The sequence below is a fragment of the Prionailurus viverrinus genome, chromosome D3 (genome assembly GCF_022837055.1).
Source record: "Prionailurus viverrinus isolate Anna chromosome D3, UM_Priviv_1.0, whole genome shotgun sequence".
Lineage (NCBI taxonomy): Eukaryota > Metazoa > Chordata > Mammalia > Carnivora > Felidae > Prionailurus > Prionailurus viverrinus.
In genome coordinates, this window is record NC_062572.1 from 46,826,336 (window position 1) to 46,849,311 (window position 22,976).

Sequence of the window (22,976 nt, forward strand, 5' to 3'; positions counted from 1 at the left end):
TGATTTGAGTTAGATGATTTTAAAATCTACATATTTCCAAAATTCTACGGTTCTAAGAATCCTAGAGTTTTTACTGCTACCACACATTTTTTTCTTATTGTGGTTAAATGTACAGATGTACATATTATAAAATTTACCATTTGAATCATTCACACAATTTTTAAGTCGAGCATCCTAATCAGGGGCCTCCAACGGATTATAGGTGTGCTAGGACATTAAAATCCCAGCCCTCAAGGGAGCATCACTGGCCCTGATGGCTGAAGTTCCAACTTCTGCTGCCTCTGGATAGAAGCAGCCTCATCTTTTTATCACAATATGTAATACAATTATTGCTTTTCTAAGCATTAAAAATGTTTGGGAACCACTGTTCAAAGCCATAAAGTTTTCCCACATATCTTTAGAACCTCATAATTTATTCCACCACGTGGGGTTTAAAGCTCCTATTGGGAGAGACTATGAGTACGCCCACTATTTCCACTGTTAAAGTGATCGCCATAAAATCTCACATGGATAATCTAAGAATTTTGAATGGATTCAAAGATTTTCTCTACTTACATAAAAAATAGTTAATCCCTTAAACTTTATTCATTTATCCACACAGTACTGACTTTATGGCAGGCACTGGGTTAGTTTCTGGAGGTAAAAAGGTGAACAAGAAATGGTTTTGACCTCAAGAAACTTAGTCTAGTGGGAAAAGAAAATTATTCAAATATTTAAAACTGTAATAAGTGTAAGATGGGAACATACACAGTGCTATAAGAGGATTTAATAGAAAAGACTATTAAAACAAGATAAAACGATTAGTAATAGCTGGGCAAAGGGCAGGGGTAGGTTTGGTTGATAATTCCAGAGGCAACAGCACACAAAGACCTAGGAGACACTAAAAGGTCAAGGCCAGATGGCAGAAAATGATTGGAAATGAACCTGCAGAGGTAGTAGAGGCAGTTCAAAGTGGCTTTCTTCGAGGAGTAACAGTAGGCAACTGAACGGTTTAAGCAGCCATTTTCAGATTTATTTTTCAGGAAGATCATAGTAGCTACAATGTAAAGAAGTAGTCTAAAAGTGGGTAAAATTTAAGGTGGGAGGAGGAAAACATAGATTTCTATTTTTTTTCTCACCCTTTTAAAAAATGTCTTTAAAAATATGTTTGATAGTCATAAAATAACTCAGAAGTACCAATAAGGGCTAGCTTTTTTCCAGGCACATACTGTGTCTATGAACACTGTACTAAGCAATTTACATGTACTAATTCATTTACTCTTCATAATCCTATATGGTTGGTACTATTATTATCCTCAGTTTACAGGTAAGAAAAATGAGACAGAGGTTAAGAAATCCATCCAAGGTCACTTGGTAAGGAAGTATTAGAGCAGTATTCAAACCCAGAAGTCTGTCTCCAGAGCCTGTGACTTACCCATTAGACTATTACCATTTTTCAGCAATACATATATACAATTTATCTTTTTTTTTTTTTTTTTTTAATTTTTTTTTCAACGTTTATTTATTTTTGGGACAGAGAGAGACAGAACATGAACGGGGGAGGGTCAGAGAGAGAGGGAGACACAGAATCGGAAACAGGCTCCAGGCTCCGAGCCATCAGCCCAGAGCCCGACGCGGGGCTCGAACTCACGGACCGCGAGATCGTGACCTGGCTGAAGTCGGACGCTTAACCGACTGCGCCACCCAGGCGCCCCATTTTATCTTTTTTTTTAAAAAGTAAGCTCTACACCCAGCATGGGGCTTCAACTCAAGCGACCTTGAGATCAAGAGTCGCTTGCTCTACGACTGAGCTAGCCAGGTGCCCCTATTTTTTTGCTGTTGTTCTTTTACATGCATGCAATTTGAAATTTAAATATATACATGAATTGAGAACGGATACTCATTTTTTTTTTCTGAGCACCAGTGAAGAGAAAGGTTTAGATGGGGTTGTTGGTTGGATGGATATGGAAAGCAGACTAACAGACTAGGTTAAGACACAATGGTATTTTTGGAATATTGTGGAAGTGATGAAAAGATGGGGATTGATTTGGGATATATTTGGTAAGTAAAACTGACAGAATTTGGTGGTAGTTTGGATAAGCGGGTTAAAGGGGGGTAAAGGTGTCAAGGATGATTATTTGGATTCTGACTTATATAAATGCATTGGGTAGTGAAGCCATTGGCAGAGGCCAGAGGAACAAGTTACATCATTTTGTTCTGATGGTTTTTCTTCAGACCACAAGTACACTGTTCTTTCAGTGTACGGTTAAATGACAAACTGATTACAGGTTCTTCCCATTTATAACAAAACTTTCCATTATAAACATGTATACAAACAACTATGTCTCCTGTGTTATATTAGAAATGGCAGTCAATTTTTCACCCATTTTCTTTAAAAGTGTTATGAAGTCTTGTAAACTTTGGAAGCAAATGATAGTTACTCTAACAGGGTAATGAAGATTTAGCAACCCTCTTCCCTAAAAATACCAACGTTCCTATAGCATTGCTCCAATGGTACAGAAACATCCTATTGCGTGAAATCCCAAGGAGTAAGCTCTGATATTCATCCCTTAACATGAGTGAGTGGAAAAAATTAACTTTATAGCTTGTATTTATGATTTCCTAAACACTACTTAAGTTTTAAAGTTTATAATACTATGCTTTATCTCCCTCCCAGGTCTCATAAGTATTAAAGAACAGTATTGGACTGGTTTAAAAGATACTGTGATTGTAGCCTATTGTTTATTTTCAACTTCATTTGTAGAACTGCTAATGCTAAAATGCTTCTTTTAGAAATCAAGTAGGAAAACAGACTAACAGGTTGACCATTATAAACACACAGCCACAGAAAGCATTGATTTAAAAAAAAATTAAATTACCTAACAGCTTGTTATCCCAACAAATAATGCTGGGCACTTCTGATTCCGTCTCATTTCAGGGTCCTCAGGAACTTTCCACTTACACATCGCTTTGCTACGTGGCCTCACCACCCAGTCCTGTCAGGTCACGTCACTAATCTGCAGGTAATAGATAGCTACAAGGCAGAACGCTACCTTAGACTGATCCGTGTCCATTCCTTTATCAGTTAGTGTTAACTGTCCCTGTGGTAGTGGCCACTTACACAGGCTTTCCTGAAATATGCTAACGTCAGACACACGGTAACACCACGGGCTTGAATTTCCCAGACGGAAATGCCTGAGTTTTCTCCAGCGCATCTCAAAGACGCTGTGGCGGCCGCCAGCTCCCGGAGCCGTCCCGTAAACAGCAGGGGCTGGCGCTCGACTCTCCAGTCACCACCCTTAATTTTGGAACACACGGGCCACCCAGCTCTTCCGCCAGAGGCGTGCGGTGCACCGCCTAGCTCGGCGGCCGGCGGAGGGGCGTGACGTGAAGGGAACTCCTCCGTGACGTCGAGCGGGCTCCGAGGGGGGAGGGCCCGGGCGCCAACAAGCCCGGCCGGCGGCCCTCGGGCCCTTCCCCACCCCCGGAAAGCGCGGGCCGCCCTGAGGGGCCGGCTTTCCCAGAGGAGGGTTGGCGGATCAGTGAGGGAAAGAGAAGAAAAGCGAGTGGCCGTTCCTTCACAGCCCCGGAGTCGTGTCTGCTTCCGTGCTGGGGCTTTCGAGAATCTTGAGGAAGACTTGTAAGCCGTGAATAAAAAGGTATCTCCTTCCCCAGACCCGGAGTGCTGGGTCTTAGCGGCCACTTCCGGTCAGGAGCTGCCGGCCGAACGTAGGCATTTGGCCCCTGGGGTGGGGGTGGCGGTACGGCTTCGGGGCTGCCTGAGGAATAAGGCTGGAGCCCGGATAAACTCCGCTGGAGGTGGGCGGGAAAGGAGGACGAGCCCGCGCTCCCTGCGGTTCTTTGGTCTCCCGCGCTGGCTGAGGATTCGCTTACCCACTACGAGCCCGCCCCCGCGCATGCGCCGCCGGCGGGGGGGGGGGGCGGTGCGCGGTGCTCGCTTCCCGCGTCAGTCGCGCTGCTGATTTTTGGAGCGTTTGGGTGGCCGCGGTGCTGGGGGAGAGGTTGGTGGCTACGGGTGCTGGGATGGGCATGGGAGCCTCTGGACCTCCGCTTTGCCCGTAAGAGGACCTGTCCAGTCCCTATGCGTTTGTCTCGGGCAGGTGTGTGACTCCAGGCGCGGCCCTTGCCCTGTGTGAGAATACGTGCGGTGGGTGCTACTGGAAAGAGTTTACTGAGCACCTTCACTGTGGTTGGTGGTTTACAGGGCTACAGGATGCATAGAAACGTATTCAGTTATTACAGACCTTTGAGCCCGGAATGCACTTTGAGGCACAAGGTGCACATTTCTGCGAAATTAAGGCGCATCCTCGTGTAACCATAACGGTTCAAACCAAAAGAAATTCTGACAAAAGTGCTGGCTATGCAGGATAGGCTTGAGATGGTTTTTCGAGCCAGAATTTGCAAGTTCAGTGTGGGTAAACTGTTTTTATGTGGTGAAAAAACACTTTTTTTTTTTTTTTTGCTACCTCTCAGGGTACGTTAACGAATGCTTATTTTATTTACACTGTTTTAAGCAATTGAATACTATGCAATTTTAAAATATTCATTGAAGTCATTAAAATTTTGTTTTAAACTATTAATAGAACTAATTACTGTGGGGGGGGCCTCCTTTATTTTATAAAATATTTATTTATTTTTGGGAGAGCACAAGAGGGGATGGGGGCGGTCAGAGAGAGGGGGCAGAGGATGGGCTCTTGGCTGACAACAGTGAGCCCAGTGCTGGGCTTGAATTCGTAAACCATGTATATGATCATGACCTGAGCCGAAGTCTGACCCTCAGTTGACTGAGACACCCAGGTGCCCCATCTTAGGCTACTGGAAAGTATTTTGCAGTTGATTAACATCGCTAGAGTATGAGGGCCACCCCCACCCCCATTTAGCTGTGTTGGTCCTAACAGAATGACCTTGGGAAAGTCACTTAATTTCTTAAACCTGTTTTTCCAACTCTAAAGTGAAATTAGTAACAGTAGCTGTTTTATAGAGTTCTCAAGATTAAGTTTAAAAATGACTATAAAGCAGCACGGTATCTGGCATATAGTAAACAAATGGTGGCTTTTACTGACAGTAGTGTAAGCCTGTTTATCTTTTAAGGTTAAGAAATAGAATTCAGGCCTTTCTGGAAATGAAGCTGTGTTAATTCACCCAATCCCTCTTTTAAAAACTCTGTTGTGGAAATAATATACACAAGAGAGAGACCCATCCATTACAGTTTCAATAATTGTCAAAGCAGGCCTACTGGTTTCATCTCCCTACCCGGCATTCATGTTTTGTTTCAGCTAGAGCATTTGAAAGCAAATCCAGAACAGGTGAGTTTACCTGTAAACGTATCAGTATATATCTCTTTAACAGCTAAGGACTTTTTTTTTTTTTAAATATGAGCAAATTATACCCAAGACAATTAAAAATAATGCACTAATATTCTCTAAAATCCAGTACATGTTCAGTTTTCACTGTCTCAACAAAGCCTAATCACAGTTGTTTTTTGTTTTTAAATTAAGTAGGCTTCATGCAAACGTGGGGCTTGAACTCATGACCCTGAGATCAATAGCTCTACATAGTGAACCAGCTGGGTGCCCCCAATCACAACGTTTATAAAACTTAAGAGTGTATTTTTCCAGTCTTCTCCCTTAGAAGTGTCATTGCTTATTTTAGCTTCTTCATTAGAGACCTTGAGAAATGATTAGTAAGAAACACTTAAATCAGTTTGGGCATGTTAGTAATGGTAAATCATTGGCTAAGGAGCCATACGTGAGGTTTAGTAAACTTACTAATCGTTTTCTTTTTTTAGTGGTAGCTAGTTAATGGTTTCAACTTAAGGACACATTAAAATATTTATGAATCCACTTGAACTTCTCAGTATCCTGTTGCTTCCTTCAGGGGCTTACACAAGTAATTATCATTCACCTCTACCCTAAGAGGGACACAAAATAGCCTTACCCTTTTTGTCTTGTTACTAGACGTTTCTGTATTCATAGTTCTTTGCTGTGCCTGTATCTTGCTCACTGATTTCTCTTGTAATAAGAAAGGTATTCAGATGTTCGTGTGTATTAATCACAAACATCTTTCTTGCTCTTTTATAAGGCATGTGCTTCTATGTATATGTAGATGTATATATGTGAATACTGTTTAAGTCAAGGATATTCAGAATGTGTTCCAGTTATTGGTTCAGTATATTCTTGTACTTCATATCAACTGAAAAGTTTAACAAAAAATAAATTCTTTTTAGAACGTTGCATTATTCAATGCTGATCATGAATGACTATAAACCTCTCAATATCAGAAACATCTCAATTTGAGTAATTATTCCTTTCTAGGAGGAATAAGAGGAAGTTTGCCTTAAAATTTAGCTTAACTAAAGACCAAATAACTGAAATCAGGGTTCTCAGCATAATTGTCTTTACTTCCCATTCCCCAGATTCTCAAAATGATTGAGTGTAGGTAAATAAGGAAAACTTGAGAATAGCTGGCTAAGCTTGAAGATATTCTAACTTAAAATTACATACAGATAAATGTAAAATTCATTTGTGTTGCAATCTGTTGTTTCAGGTATTTCAACTGCCCAAGACAACTTCATACCTATATAATGTAACAAAAAGTCAGAAAACATTAGGCAAATAGAAGTGTGGAGCATATTAAGAAAGATGAACATCTCTGGAAGCAATTGTGGAAGCCCTAGTTCTATAGATATATCTAATGACTTCAAGGAACTTTGGACAAAACTAAAAGAGTATCATGATAAAGAAGTACAAGGTAAGAATCTTTTTTTTTTTTTTTAATAGTACACCAGTATTCTATTGAGACTAAATAGTTATAACTTTGTGTGACAGTTCAGGGATCTCATTTTTAAGGGACCTAATAAAGGTAATTTTTTGTGAGTCATTTATGATTGAGTTGTTGCTCTATAACTATAGACACCTACTATGGGATGTAGTTTTTGCACATCTTAAGTTATTTACTATGGTAATATGTGTGGTGTGGTGGAAACGGCATAGAAATTGTTGATTGATGACCTGGATGTGAATTCCGAATTCATTTATCTACTTGATTTGTGATCTCAGCCAAGATATATAATCTCTAAACTTTTTTTCCTATAAAATTATGTGCAGGATTCTTTACAGCCATTAAAATACTAAAGTTATTCTTCAAGCTTTTGGGAATCTATTTGCTACCAAGCACTGAGATATGAAAGTGAATGGCAGTATGCTTTCAAAGAGCCTGGAGTCTAATAGAGATAGAGCCATATAAACAGATAATTACAGTATAATGAAATAAATGCTAAAAGGTTTATGTGAAGTGCAATGAGTGTGAGGAGAATTGAGCAATTGTGGTTGAGATGAATATATAATTATTATTTGTGATTGTGTTAAAACGTACTCCAGATAAAAGAATTTTCTCTTAAAGGTAGACTCAACGTTTGGTATTAATATCTGTCTAATTCTGTTACTTTAACATAATACGTTTTTCCCATGGGCGGAAATTGCTTGGTATTATGTTTGTTTCTTGCTGCAACCATAGGTTTAATACTATAGTGCTTGACAGCCTTCACATTACACTGGAATGCCATTAAAATATAATCCACCTAATCTTACTTACATTTTCAAAGAAAAAAATATTTCGTCTGAAAGAAAATATAAAGAATAAAAAAAAAAAAACCCAAACCTCTAAATTAGACTATATTCTCTATCTTTTGAATGTCTAGATCGATCAAAAACTTTTCAGGTATTCTCTTTATATTTTAACCAAATCAGATTGGTTCAAAAGAATGCATCATTCATCAGAGATGAGCACTAATGGATCCTGGGGTCATGAGTGTTCCTAATGCTGAGAATGTTTTTTTTCTGTCCATGTGTTGCTTTTTTGTACCTAGTTATAATTACCTTTGCCCCAGTTTTCTGGAATGGGCAGACAAAGACTGTATATGGTCAATTTGAGAAAATATATAAATGGCAATAAAATTTGTTTCTTCCTGTTGGGTAAAACCAAAGCAATAAATGGCAATTTTCTCATAAAAAAAAAAAAAAACAACCATGATCTACCTAGTATGTGGGTCTGTGTTAGAACTTTTCTGTGGTAAATGTAGTTCTTGGCAGAACCTCATGATAATGGACTCATCATGAATTAATGAAGCATGGACCCCAGAAGTATTCTTGCATACCCCAGTGTACTGGCAGACTCTTGTTCAAGAAAAGTTTTGGGGTACAGTTACCATATGCCATACCTTATGAATAAGAATGAATCATATATAGTTATCTGGGAACATAAAGGAAGAACCTGGTGTGTGTGCGCGCACGCCCCTTGAGAGAGATTGATTGATTGATTGATTGATTTACTGTCAAATCAGGCTTTACCATTGAAATGAGTCTAATTAGCCAGACAAAGAAGATTGTAGGAGGGGAACGTTTTAAGAGAATAGCTTAAGCACAAGTTTGGCAGTAACAGCTTGATTTTAATCAAAGAACTGTAGATAAGTTGGTATAGCTCACAGAGAAAATGAGGTAAGTGATGGGAATTTATTGGTCAGGTGGAAAGAGGATGGTGCTAGAAAGGTAGATAGGTTCAAATTATGTAAAACATTATGTACTATGCTAAAGAGATTGTTACCATGCTTTATCTTTAGGATTAAGTCTAAAATTTTCATTTTCAGTGCTTACTTCTATTACTTGTATAGGTAGTGCTGTGTTGAGAAAGAGGCTATGTGATGTACTTGTTACTGGATCTAGGATGCCAATATTTGAAAGCCATCTCACCCTTGAAGGTGGTGACCTTGTGCAAGCTATTTAACTTTACGGTGCACCAGATTCGTTATCTATAAAATAAAGATACTAATAATAGTTACTTCACATTATATTAAATATTTTAATATATGTAAAACATTTTGAAGAGTTTATGGCACATAGTAAGCAATATATGTACTAGCTATATGTGTTTAGATATTAGAATGCTGTCCTTTCTGAAGCAGCACCGTTATAATTATCTGTGCCCGCTGTGTACTATCCCAGCCAGGTACAGTGAGATACTATAAAAAAGTTATAACAGAGATTTCACATACTGATTACTTTTACGTTCCTCTTTATGATTTTTGAAACTGCTAATTTCTAGAAAGAAACAGGAAAAGAATGGCCAAAAAAATAAACATGAGAAAATTTAAATGGTTAAGAAATCTTGGAAAATTCTTACTTTTATCTCTTCTTGGCGAGGGGAAGAAGTGGGGATACTTACTTTTTAAAAATTTCCATGAAATATACATAAAATTTTTCATCTTAACTGTTTTTAAGTGTACACTTCAGTGGCGTTAAATACATTCATGATGTTGTGTGACTATCACCACCATCCATCTCCAGAGCTCTTCATCTTGTAAAACTGAAATTTTATACCTATTAAACAATAACTCCCCATTTATCCCTGCCTCCAGCCCCTGGCAGCCACTATTCCACTTTCTATCTCTGTGATTGTGACCATTCTAAATATCTCATAACAGTCTTTTTGTGACTGGCTCATTTCACTTAGCATAAGGTCTTCAAGTTTCATCCATATTGTAAGCATATTACAGAATTTTTTCTCTTTTAAGGTATATACAATATCCCATTGTATATACCACATTTTGCTTATCCATTCATTCATCCATTGTTGGACATTTGAGTTGCTTACATCTTTTGGCTGTTGAGAATAATGTTGCTCTGAACAGGAGTGTACAAGTAATCTTTAAGACCCTTCTTTCAACTCCTTTGGAAGTGTATCTAGAAGTGGGATTGCTGAATTATATGATAATTATATTTTTAATTTTTTGAGGAATTACCATACTCTTTTCCATTTTTACATTCCCACCAGCAATGCACAAGTGTTAAGTTTCTCCGCATTCTTACCAACACTTGGTATCTTCTGTTTTCTTTTATTTTCTTTTGGTAGTCGTAGCCATCCTAGTGGATGTAAGGTGATACTGCGATTTTGATTTGCATTTACCTAAAGATTAGTGATGTTGAACATTTTTTCATGTACTTACTGGCCATTTGTATATCATTGGAGAAATGTTTATTCAAGTCCTTTGTCTATTTTTTTTTTTAACGTTTATTATTGAGAGACAGACACAGAGTGTGAGCAGGGGAGGGGCAGAAAGAGGAGGGGGAGACACAGAATCTGAAGCAGGCTCCAGGTTCTGAGCTGTCAGCACAGAGCCCGACGTGGGGCTTGAACTCACAAACCGCAAGATCATGACCTGAGCTGAAGTTGGATGCTTAACCACCTGAGCCACCCAGGCGCCCCTCCTTTGTCCAATTTTTAATCAGCTTTGGTTTTTTGTTGTTGAGTTGTAGAAGTTCTTTATATATTCTGGATATTACTCTTTTATCAGATACATAATTTGCAAATATTTTCTCCCATTCTCTGGGTTGCTTTTTCATTCTGTTCATTGTGTTCTTTGACATACAGAAGTATTAAATTTTGATATAATCCACTTTATATTTTTCTTTTGTTGCCTGTGCTTTTGGTGTCTTACCCGAGAAATCATTGCCAGATCTAATATTATTTAGCTTTTACCCTGTTTTATAGTTTTAGCTCTTATGTTTGGATCATTCATCCACTTTGAGTTACATTTTGTATATGATACAAGGGCCAAATTTCATTCTTTTGTGTGTGGATATCTAATATTCCCAGCACCATTTGTTGAAAAGACTGTTTCCCCATAGAGTTTCTGGGCACCATTGTCAAAAACCATTTGATTGTATATACAAATAGGAGTATACTTCTGGACTTCCTCTTCTGTTGGTCTACACATCTGTCTTTCTGTCAGTACTATATTGTTTTGGTTATTGTAACTTTTAGTAAGTTTTGAAATCAGGAAGTGGGATCTCTAGTTTTGTTCTTCTTCAGGTTTGTTTTGTCTATGTGGAGTCCCATGAGATTCCATATGAATTTAGGACAGCTTTTTCTATTTCTGCAAAAATCATCATTGGACTTTTGATACAGATTGCATTGAATCTGTAGATTTCTTTGAGTAGTATTGACATCTTAATCATGTTAAGCTTTCCAGTCCATGAATATGCCAAGTCTTTATATTTATTTATGTAGTTTTAATTTCTTTAAGGAATGAATACTTGATAATTTTCAGTGTACAAATCCTTCATCTCTTTGGGTAAGCTTATTCCTAAGTATTCTTTTTTTTTTTTTTTTTTTTTTTTAACGTTTATTCATTTTTGAGAGACAGAGACAGAGTGCAAGCAGGGTTGGGGCAGAGAGAGAGGGAGACACAGAATTTGAAGCAGGCTCCAGGCTCTGAGCTGGCAGTACAGAGCCCTATGCGGGGCTCCAACCCACAAACCATGAGATCATGACCTGAGCCGAAGTCGAACGCTTAATCGACTGAGCCACCCAGGTGCCCCCTAAGTATTCTTTTTGATGCTATAAATAGAATTGTTTTCATTTCCTTTTTTTTTCTTGAAGTTTATTTTTTTTTAGTAATCTATACACCCAGTGTTAGCTTGAACTCAAGACCCCGACATCAAGAATTGCATGCTCCTCCGACTGAGCCAGCCAGGCATCCCTCATTTCCTTTTCTGATTATTTGTTAGTGTGCAGAAACAAAATTGGTTTCTGTGTATTGATTTTGTATCCTGCAACTTTCCTAGAAGTCTTTACTTATTGTGTTTTTTTTTTTTTTTTTAATTTTTGAGACAGAGAGAGACAGAGCATGAATGGGGGAGAGTCAGAGAGAGAGGGAGACACAGAATCTGAAGCAGGCTCCAGGCTCTGAGCTGTCAGCACAGAGCCCGACGCTGGGCTCGAACTCACGGACCGTGAGATCATGACCTGAGCCGAAGTCGAACGCTTAATCGACTGAGCCACCCAGGTGCCCCCTAAGTATTCTTTTTGATGCTATAAATAGAATTGTTTTCATTTCCTTTTTTTTTCTTGAAGTTTATTTTTTTTTAGTAATCTATACACCCAGTGTTAGCTTGAACTCAAGACCCCGACATCAAGAATTGCATGCTCCTCCGACTGAGCCAGCCAGGCATCCCTCATTTCCTTTTCTGATTATTTGTTAGTGTGCAGAAACAAAATTGGTTTCTGTGTATTGATTTTGTATCCTGCAACTTTCCTAGAAGTCTTTACTTATTGTGTTTTTTTTTTTTTTTTTTAATTTTTGAGACAGAGAGAGACAGAGCATGAATGGGGGAGAGTCAGAGAGAGAGGGAGACACAGAATCTGAAGCAGGCTCCAGGCTCTGAGCTGTCAGCACAGAGCCCGACGCTGGGCTCGAACTCACGGACCGTGAGATCATGACCTGAGCCGAAGTCGGACGCTTAACCGACTGAGCCACCCAGGTGCCCCTAATCGTGGTTTTTTAAATTCCTAGCTGAAGTAAATATTAGAAACTCTTTACTTTTTTTCATTATGAAAAGTTGGAGTTCAGCTACCTCTACTATACGTGCATCCTTTATGCTCTGTTGTGCTCATTCGTTGACCAATCATTCTGTTTCATGTTTTCATTAAAGCCCTCTTTCAGCGTATAGGATTGCTGATGTAACTGAGGTACAGTTGTGTTCATTTAGAAATCAAGGTATCTATTATTGTTTAATCTATTTTTTTAACTTAAGCTTTTTTCTAAATTGTCAAAACACAAAGTAAAAAAAAGTTTCCCACCCCCACAACACAAACTGGTAACCACTTTTATAATCTTTTGTGTTTATATTCAGTGTTCATTTCTAATTTAAAGTTTAAGTGATTTTTTTTTCATTTTTTTTTTTTAGGAATTATTACATATATACAAAAGTAAAGAAAATCATACAATGAACTCCTATATAGTCATCACTCAGCTTGAACTATCATCAATAAATGGCCAGTCTTATTTTACTTGTATTCCATGTACTTCTCTATCCCTCTTTCACTCAGTTATTTTGGAGTCTCTGACATAATTTATCTATAAATATTTAGTATGTGTTTGTAGTAGGCTTTTTAACTAGAAAGAACCATTATCACGCTAACAAAACAAATAATTAACATCTAGTACCTATTAGATGATAGTGTTCAATTTTCCACAATTGTCAAAAATACCTTTATAGTTCAAATCTGTATCTAAAAGACATCTCTGTGATGTGTGATTACTATGTTAATTTTTTCAATGTAATTTTTGTATTTTTCTTATGAAATTAAGTATCTTTGCTAATGTTTAAGAGTGATTTATATTTTTTATGAACTGTTACATACTTTATTGCTTCCTTTCTTTTCTTTTCTTTTTTAAGTTTATTTATTTTGAGAGAGAATGAGCAGGGAGGGACAGAAAGAGTGAGGGGAGAGAGAGAATCCCAAGCAGGCTCCACACTGTCAACGTGGAACCTGACACTGGGCTTGAACTCACAAACACTGAGTTCGTGACCAGAGCTGAAGTCAAGAGTCAGATGCTTAACTGACTGAACCACCCAGGTGCCCCATTGTTGCTTATTTTCTAGGATTGTTGGCCTTTCTCCTCTAAATTTTTCTAGGACCTGTTTAGTTCAAATATTTGAAAAATTGGGAATTCAAATTTGTTGTTAGTGATAAAGATCTTATTTTAAAGTAAACTATGCTCATGGTCATATGTCTAAGGATAAATATGAATATTTTACATTAATTCTGCTCATTGACTATACTGTTTTCCCCAGAAAATCTATCGTAAAACTTTGAGGAACAATTCTGAGTTTTAGTACTGACTTGCTATTCATTCAGTGAGGGTCGTTATATGCTAAGAATGATAGCAGTTGCTGAGGATACAACAGTGAAGAAGACACAGTGAATTTTGGGGGCTTTGAATTCATTTTTTTAGGAAAATATATAATATAATTGTACAGTGAAATGGTAGCAAAAATAAGCCACATACGAGAGAGTCTGCCTTGGTAACCCAATAACAACATTGTAATCAGCTACATGCACTACTTATAAAACTGGGAAGGAATAAACGGTCTAACAATTTATGTTGAAGAGCAGCAGTATCTTCTTTTTGGTTTCTCATGCTGTGACTGTATCACATAGGTTTACCAATAAGAACAGCTTCAAGTTTAAACTATTATGGGAGTGTCACTGCTACATATTATAAAACTTACCCTAGGTGATCTGGAAGTGAAGCAAATATAATATCTTGAAATATTTTTAAATAGAACCAGACATACTTGAGTTGTTAATAAACATTTGATAGGAAACTAGTATTCTGCCATCTTCAAGCATAAGGTTAGGTTCTTTATTCTTCAAATGATTATTTCTGTTGTTTTATAACTGGTTTTAAGAAGATCATTAAGTTTTTATTAGGCAGAGTCCCTATCTTACTCATCTTTACATCCCTGTAGGTAAAAGTACTTGGCACATACTGAAAAATTAATAAGTGGTATATGAATGAATTGCATAGTTTATAGCTTGGTCAATGTGATATTTTCTTGAACATCAGTATTTTAAATCCCATTATATATGAAAGTATCAACTTTAAAAATTTTTTGACATTTATCTGTTGTTGAAAGACAGAAAGAGAGCACTAGTGGAGGAGGGGCAGGGTGACAGAGGGAGACAGACTCTGAAGCAGGGTCCAGGTTCTGGGTTGCCTGCACAGAACCCAAAGTGGGGCTTGAACCCACAAATTGTGAGATCATGATCTGAGCTGAAGTCGGACACTTAACAGACTGAGCCACCCAGGCGCCCTGAAAATATCAATATTTTATATCTGTTTAAAATCTTGAAATATTTTACTACCCATTTACTTTAAAATTTCTGTTTTTAGACAATACTATAGAAAGCTGGGAAAGGAAAAATAAGTCCCCATTCTACAAGAATGGCATCTGTGCTTTTTTGTTTATTCTTTCCTACTTTTAAAAGAAATGTGTGTAGCTTTATGCATTGTTGTGATCAATATTCATAGTGTTTTACACGTGGCTTTTTTTTTTTTTAATGTTTGAGAGCTAGAGAGAGACAGCTAGGTTGAGGGAGCAACAGAGAGAGGGAGGCACAGAATATGAAGCAGGCTCCAGGCTCTGAGCTGTTAGCACAGAGCCCGACACGGGGCCGCAACTCATGGACCGCGAGATCATGATCTCAGCCCAAGTCGGAAGCTCAACTGACTGAGCCACCCAGGCGCCCCATATATGGCTTATTTTTAAGTATTATTTCGTTATTTAAACTGTGCTTGCTTTTCCATGTTGCACATAATCATTTTAGAATTTTTATATATGCCCATTTAAAATTGGGTCAGGGGTGCCTGGGTGGCTCAGTCGGTTGAGCATTGGACTTCAACTGGGATCATGATCTCGTGGTTTGTGGATTTGAGCCCTGTGTCAGGCTTACTGCTTGCTGTCCACGCAAAGCCTGCCTCAGATCCTCTGTCCCCCTCTGTCTCTGCTCTTCCCCTGCTTGTGTGGTCTCTCACTCAAAAATAAAGAAACATTTTTAAAAAATAAAATAAATAAAATTGGGTCAGCTTTATTTTTAGGCTCTTAATTTAACAGGGATAAAATATTTGGCAGATTTCTTCATGTTCCTTAGTGTTTCAGGGTCTTCAGGAAACCCTTACTTTATGATGAGGAAGTCAAGAAAATAATATACTTTTTTTTTAATGTTTATTTATTTTGAGAGAGAGAGAGTGTGAGCACATGTGTGCATGAGTGGAAGTAGGAGCAGAGAGAGAGGAGAGAATCCCAAGAAGGCTCCATGCTGCCAGTGCTAAGCCTGATGTGGGGCTTGACCTCCCAAACCATGAGATCATGACTTGACCCATAATCAACAGTTGGATGCTTAACTAACCGAGCCACCCAGGTGCCCTAATACACACTTTTTAATAAGAAACAACATGCCAAATTCATCAGATTATACAACATATAAAACTCACAAATATTACATGGTGGATAATTCTTCTAACTTGTGGACTCCTCATAGCTATTCTCTAGTACTCATCACACTCTCAGGAGAGTCAGTTTATATACACTGAAAATGTTAAAAGAGGAATACAGCAGGTTTCAGTATATTTAGCTAATACCCAAGTGCTTTATGAATGGTAGGTATTGGATATACGTGTGAACTGATGAGAGAAGATAATTTCTGGTTCATTATAATATGAGATTGATCAGAGTTCTTTTTCCAATTTCAAAATCCCTTATGGATTCTTAAAGGTATTAAATGAGCACTATTGTTTTTAAAAAAATAATGTTATTTAAAAACATTTGGGTTCAAATGAGGCAAATTTGCTGAAAGCAGACTTTTTATGTATTCTACACAGTTCCATATAAAATTAGATCTTCCAGCTGTGTGATAACATCAAAGACATGCCTGAAGGGTACTTAATTTTTTTGAAAGTGGGGGATCCACTTGGAGAAACCCGTATAAGAGGCTATTTGAAAGACATCAAACATGGACTTGTCTGGACTTTGCAGGTTTTGAAGTATATATAGAAATCAAAATTGACTCATTACTTTTAAACCTTTATGTCAGTTTAAAAAACAGAGAAGAAATGTTTTGAATGGTAGTACTTGAAATATATAATTTTTACTTAGATGTCCAAGAAACTCTTCCCATATACATGGGAACTTATATACATCTGAATACACCCACTGTATCTTGAGATTTTTTTTTTTTGCTTCATTTGACCAAAACATAATAAAATGATAGATAAACATGTCATATGCAAGACAGTTTGTACACTGATCACAAGAATATATTAAGCTATATGCATTCTTTTAAAGCTGGCGGGGAAAGAATAAAGCCTCCCAACTTCTATCGAATGGCAGTGTGCAAAGACCATTTTTGTTGGAAAAGTCTGGAGACATTTGTGACTGAGTTTTTAATATTTTTTATCTTTAGTAAAATTGTATCCCTTCATGATTGTTCACTTTAGTGTCTTATGTTCCTTTTGTGACAAATGCTGCTAGTATCAGGGTCAAAAACAAATTGTTATTGATAAATGTTACTGATAACTTATTAGAGCATGTTTTATGTTTTAATAGAATTTAATAGAAATTTCAGAGTTCTTTAAATTTCAGAAGTTTGAACAATTCAAAGTATTCATTGGGTACAATATTTTTTTGCCTTTTTAAATCTCTGTCAGTATCAGGTTTGTTACTTAAGAGCACTAATAAATAGAATAATAAAATAGAATTTAGAATGTTTATTTTTTAAAACACCATTTTATTTTTTAAAGACCTTTGTTTTTAAGTAATCTCTGTGCCCAATGTGAGGCTTGAACTCACAACCCCAAGATCAAGAGTCATACCCTGTACCAACTGAGCCAGCTAGGCTCCCCAGAATGCCACCATTTTAATAAATGGTCTCTTGTTCATGCCAGGCTCTATTATCAGCATCTCATCTAATAATGTTTTCTGTATCTGGTAAATACAGTAATCGGTTCTTTTAGAAAACTAGGCAGATTTTTCTAGACAAAATTAGAACCCCTTTGAAGACACACAAAACTATAGAGGTTCTAATACAACAGGATAAATACTTCTTGATTCGGTTTAGGGTTGTTTCATTTATTTTCTCAGATGTTTCATCAAAATTCCTAAAAGATGACATTCATATTAAGGCTACATAAATTAACAGTGAAAGGAATTGCATGTAATTTTGGTCCATAACATCAGTGTCATACTCATTGTTAATACTATAAGTAACTCTCCCATCTAATATTTTTCCATTTGTATTAACATCTATAAGTTCAATTGAGTCCATAAAAATTAATTTACCTATTTTGAGATAATTAAAATTTAAGACTTAAACTAAGCATCTTATAAAGACAAGAGTTTTCACTTTATTTATTTATTTTTTTTTATTTTTTATTTTTTTCAACGTTTATTTATTTTTGGGACAGAGAGAGATAGAGCATGAACGGGGGAGGGGCAGAGAGAGAGGGAGACACAGAATCGGAAACAGGCTCCAGGCTCTGAGCCGTCAGCCCAGAGCCCGACGCGGGGCTCGAACTCACGGACCGCAAGATCGTGACCTGGCTGAAGTCGGACGCTTAACCGACTGCGCCACCCAGGCGCCCCATGAGTTTTCACTTTAGAATTAAGATAATTTATTAGGCCCTTGCAGAAAAACTAGTGGTAATATTTTGGTCGAGGTTAAATTACTTGAGTTGTATACATAAAGCCACTATTTGTCAACAAAGTTATTAGGCTTATTCAAAACCATAGACAACTTGTTTTAAAGTGACAGTACATACACTGCATATATGGTCTGTTCTGGGTAGAGAACTAAAATAAGTAAAAGTTAACATAATGATTTTTATTTTGCTTATAACAAATTCTTGTCTCATTTCTGAATTCTTATTTAAACTTGTTTCCTGTGGTAGCCCTTGGGTGGTTCAGTCAATTGAGCATCTGACTTATGGCTCAGGTCATGATCTTTGGTTCACGAGTTCGAGCCCTGCGTCAGGCTCTGGGCTCTGTGCTGACAGCTCAGAGCCTGGAGCCTTCTTCAGATTCTGTGTCTCCCTCTCTCTCCCTTTTCTGCTAGTACTCTATCTGTCTGTCTCTGTCTCTGTCTCTCGCAAAAATAAAAGACATTAAGAAATAAATTAATATTAAAAAAATAAAATAAACTTGTTTCCTGTGTTATAACTACACGTATGGGCCCTTAATTTTTCATTTCCTCCAATATCCATATGTTAGCCAGAGTAGGGTTAATTTGTAGTACAGCACTTGGTCTTGTGAGTGCTGTTTCCTCAATAGGTATCTCAGGTTGCCAGTGTTACAATCCCAAATACTTTGTTGAACAGACTACCTGTTCATACAGGAGCTACATTGTATAGCCTCATTCCTTCCGATGGGTGTGGAACAGGATTAAAGCACACTTTATAGGGGTTCTAATTGTAGATGCCTAATTGACTTGATGAATAGCAAATGCTAAAATTTAAACACACACACATAGACACACACATAAACCTGTTTCAGGGCTGATCTGCGTGACAGAACAAATGCCTCACAGGTGTTGAATGCTTACAAGATAAAAGAGTACTCTTTCCATATTTCCCAAGAATTTTCTTTTGATGTTTATATGGATTTTCTATCTCATTGTTTCTTTTCTTAAAATGGTCATGGCAGTAATCCTTTTCATCTTTGGCTGCACTGAGTTTTAGAAGTTGGGTAAAATTAAAAATAAAATCTATCAATAAGTAAATTTTCGGGGCACCTAGGTGGCTCAGTTGGTTAAGCGTCCGACTTCGGCTCAGGTCATGATCTCATGGTTCATGGGTTCGAGCCCCGCATCGGGCTCTGTGCTGACAGCTCAGAGCCTGGAGCCTGTTTCAGATTCTGTCTCTCCCTCTTTCTCTGCCCCTCCCTCACTTGCATTCTGTCTCCCTCTGTCTCAAAAATAAACATTAAAAAAATTTTTAAAGAAAAAAAAAAAGTAAATTTCACACACTTTGGAAAGAAGAGAGTGAAAAACTGCTGACTCTAGTCTTTGGCCTAGTCAGGTCATAAGTTTTTTTCTTAATTCTTTAAGAATGATTTGATGCTTGGGGCGCCTGGGTGGCTCAGTCGGTTACGCGGCCGACCACGGCTCAGGTCACGATCTCATGGTTGGTGAGTTCGAGCCCCGCGTCGGGCTCTGGGCTGATGGCTCGGAGCCTGGAGCCTGCTTCCGATTCTGTGTCTCCCTCTCTCTCAGCCCCTCCCCCGTTCGTGCTCTGTCTCTCTCTGTCTCAAAAATAAATAAACGTTAAGAAGAATGATTTGATGTTTTACTAAGTAAGTACTTTCAAGTTTTCATGAGTATGTCATTATCTGAAAAAGAAGGAAGCTTCTCAGCCTGGGAATTTGACAGATGGAAAAGATTTTTTTTAGACAGCATACCAGTTTTTATTCTTAATATTAAAAGAAATATTTTCCTTTATTATGTTTTATATTTTAACGATTTTCCAACTATTAGGGCAGATCTTTTTCCATAATTTTTTTTAAGTTTTTATTTTGAGCTTATTGTAAATTGACATGAAATTTTAAGAAGTAATACAAAGAACTGTCCTATACTCTTCAGCCAATTTCCCACAATGGGAGCATCTTTTACAATTATAGTACAATAGCAGGACCAGGAAATTGGCATTGATACAATTTACCAACCTTATTCAGATACCCCCAATTTTATACGCATTCACTTCCACGGTGTTGATTTTAGATGCCTGTGACTACCACCAGAGATCCCTCACGCCACTTATTTAAGCCCTCAGCCCCCTTTTTCCCATCCCAACCCCTCCAGTTTGTGGCTACCAATAATATGTTTTTTATAATTTTTTCCTGTCAAGAGTGTTAGTTATGTAAGTAGAATCACATCGGATGTACCCTTTGAGATTGGCTTTTTTTTCAGTCAGCGTAATTTCCTTGGGAACCATCCAAGTTGTTACATGTATCAACATTTCATTCCTTTTTATTGCTGAAGAGTACATGTGGTACAAGTATGTACCAGTTTTTTTTGTTTGTTTTGTTTTTTAACAGTTCACTTGTTAAAGGACATTTGGGTTGTTTCTAGTTTGGGGCTGTTATGAATAAAGCTGCTGTGAATATTTGATTATTCATAACTTTTTTCTCACAATTCATAATATTTGTTTATTCACATTTTAGGCTGTAAAAATAAGGGTAAAGTGTATCCTATCAGTTGGACATTTCCTAGAGGTGAAATTTGAGAAACAGGGCAAAAGTCTAACACAAAACAGTTGTCCAGGGCCTGCCTTTTTCTATATTCCTGGCAGCAAATCCTTACTACTTGGGATGATAAGAAGAGGTGGCTTTCCCGTCAGTATTTATACCATCCTATCAACTTTATCCCTAGTCAGCATCATGGAGGGGGATTGGTGGAGAAATGTATAATTTTTTTAAAACTCTTATTTGTCTAAATTCTGTTTTTTCAATGCTTGTCCTAAATTATACCGATAGTGAAAAGTCCTGTTCTTAGAAATAACAAATTTATTAATGTTTCTATGTACAGTATATGGAAAGTTTTTCTAAATGTATAACTTATTAGAATCCATAGATAAACTATCAAAGGCAAATAGTAAATCTTTGATTTTTCAATAATTAGTCAACTAATACCTATTTATTGGGGACTAATCCTACCCCAAATGAAAGAAATTCTTGAGTGGATACAGAACTTCTAAACTTGCTAAGCATTATTTTAAAAAGTAAATAAAATATCCACAATTAGAAAAAGTGTAGAATAGTAGAAAGATTGATTTAGGACTCAGAAAAATCAAACAGAGAAACTTTTTCCTCCTTTTATGATAATCATACTGTAGAAAATAGAGGTCATAGAGAAAATACAAAACCAAATAGTTTAGCGTTGCTAAATAGACAGTTTTTTTCACTTATTTTAATAACATCCCATCAAGTGATTATATCATATTTTATTTAAACATCCCTATTTTAAGCAGTTTATATTGCTATAAATTGTTCAGTGTCCTTTGTGACTATGAGTTTCTCTATAGTTTGGATTATATTCTTGGGTTAGAATCCAGGAAATGAGATACTGATGAAGGAGTCCTATTACGTATTGCTAAATTGCTTTCCAAAAGAATTCTATCCATTTATAATATCTCCAGCAAGTATGGGAGTATAGTTTCACAGCACTTTTATCAACATATTGGGTATTACAGTCTTTATAATTTTGCTAAGTAATTGTTTTGGTTTGAATTTATATTTAGTTGCTAGTAATGTTGGATAGATTTTTGTATTTGTTTAATGACCATTTTTCTCCTTTTGTTAATTATCATTTACAAAAATTAGAAATGTCACTCTATTTTGTCCATATCCTTCCTTGCAGTTTCAGTGCCCTTCAGCCTGCTTTCTTCATGATAACTGCTTGAGTCCCATAGGCAGGAGTCTTCTCTTATGTGTTGTATCAGACTCAATTAAAATAAGAAATATATGTAACAGCTATCTTGCGTGTTCTTCGTTAAGTATTTTAGCGTAAGCAATTTTGCTCCTCATCCAGGACTTCCTGCAATAATCTATTTTAATCCCAGAAGGCTTGAGCCTACATAAGCATGGTTGCTGTTAGCAAATACATAGGCTATGTCAGAACATAGACCTTCATTTATAGTGAGCCTCTAATTATATGCTTGCCCCTGCTATTATGAAGGAAGTAACTCACTTTAGGTGGAGAAAATTTCACTCTACTTAGCTGTCATATAATAGACTAAAGGGAGTAATGTTGCAGATATACTTTTGTGACCTTGGGGTACAAATAAGGGAAATATACTCTCCAAGCTAATGGGACCTGGCTTATTATTCAGGGCCCAGAGTCGAGTAACTTAATAGTGTAGCATTAGACTCATAAAGAAACTCAGATCAACTGCTTTAGAAATGGTAAATGTATAAATAAAATACTGTGGTTTTTTTTTTCTTTTTCAGGTTTACAAGTAAAAGTAACAAAACTGAAAAAGGAACGAATTTTGTAAGTACCAGTATATAATACTGATTTCTTACTTTTATTTATTTATTTATTTTTTAATTTTTTTTTCAACGTTTATTTATTTTTGGGACAGAGAGAGACAGAGCATGAACGGGGGAGGGGCAGAGAGAGAGGGAGACACAGAATCGGAAACAGGCTCCAGGCTCCGAGCCATCAGCCCAGAGCCTGACGCGGGGCTCGAACTCCCGGACCGCGAGATCGTGACCTGGCTGAAGTCGGACGCTCAACCGACTGCACCACCCAGGCGCCCCTGATTTCTTATTTTTAAATTAATTGATACTGACGTCCTATTTGACCTCAATGGCTTATTTATAAGAAAGTTAGTTTACAGCATGGACCTTGGATAGTTGATCATGAGTTTTTCAAAATTCTAAGGTAAAAAGAATAACTTAATTTTGAGTATATTCTTAGTTAATATTTGCATATATTTATACATTAATGTAATTTTTATATATACATACATACGTATGGGTATGTATACATATAATCTTTTTCCATAAAGTATTTATTAAGAAAATAACTGTTCTATAAATTCATTTTGATCTGTCAATGTTATTCTTTTCTCATCTGTGATT

At 37.0% G+C, this 22,976-nt stretch overlaps 1 protein-coding gene across 8 annotated transcripts in view; it reads left to right on the forward strand.

Annotated features, from left to right (window-relative positions):
• The window catches only part of RBBP8 (RB binding protein 8, endonuclease), a 112,095-nt gene that overhangs the window by 14,870 nt on the left and 74,249 nt on the right, over positions 1–22,976 (forward strand). For 2 of the 8 annotated variants that reach the window (XM_047827416.1, XM_047827419.1), the window contains exons 2-4: positions 2,918–3,002; positions 6,547–6,750; positions 22,341–22,383. In XM_047827416.1, coding sequence (XP_047683372.1) covers positions 6,642–6,750; positions 22,341–22,383 — 152 coding nt within the window. In that variant the 5' untranslated portion in view covers positions 2,918–3,002; positions 6,547–6,641. Of the gene's footprint in view, positions 1–2,917; positions 3,003–3,375; positions 3,639–4,016; positions 4,101–5,060; positions 5,307–6,546; positions 6,751–22,340; positions 22,384–22,976 lie in introns of those variants that run through there. The other 6 variants (XM_047827420.1, XM_047827418.1, XM_047827423.1 and 3 more) reach the window with 5 other exon arrangements.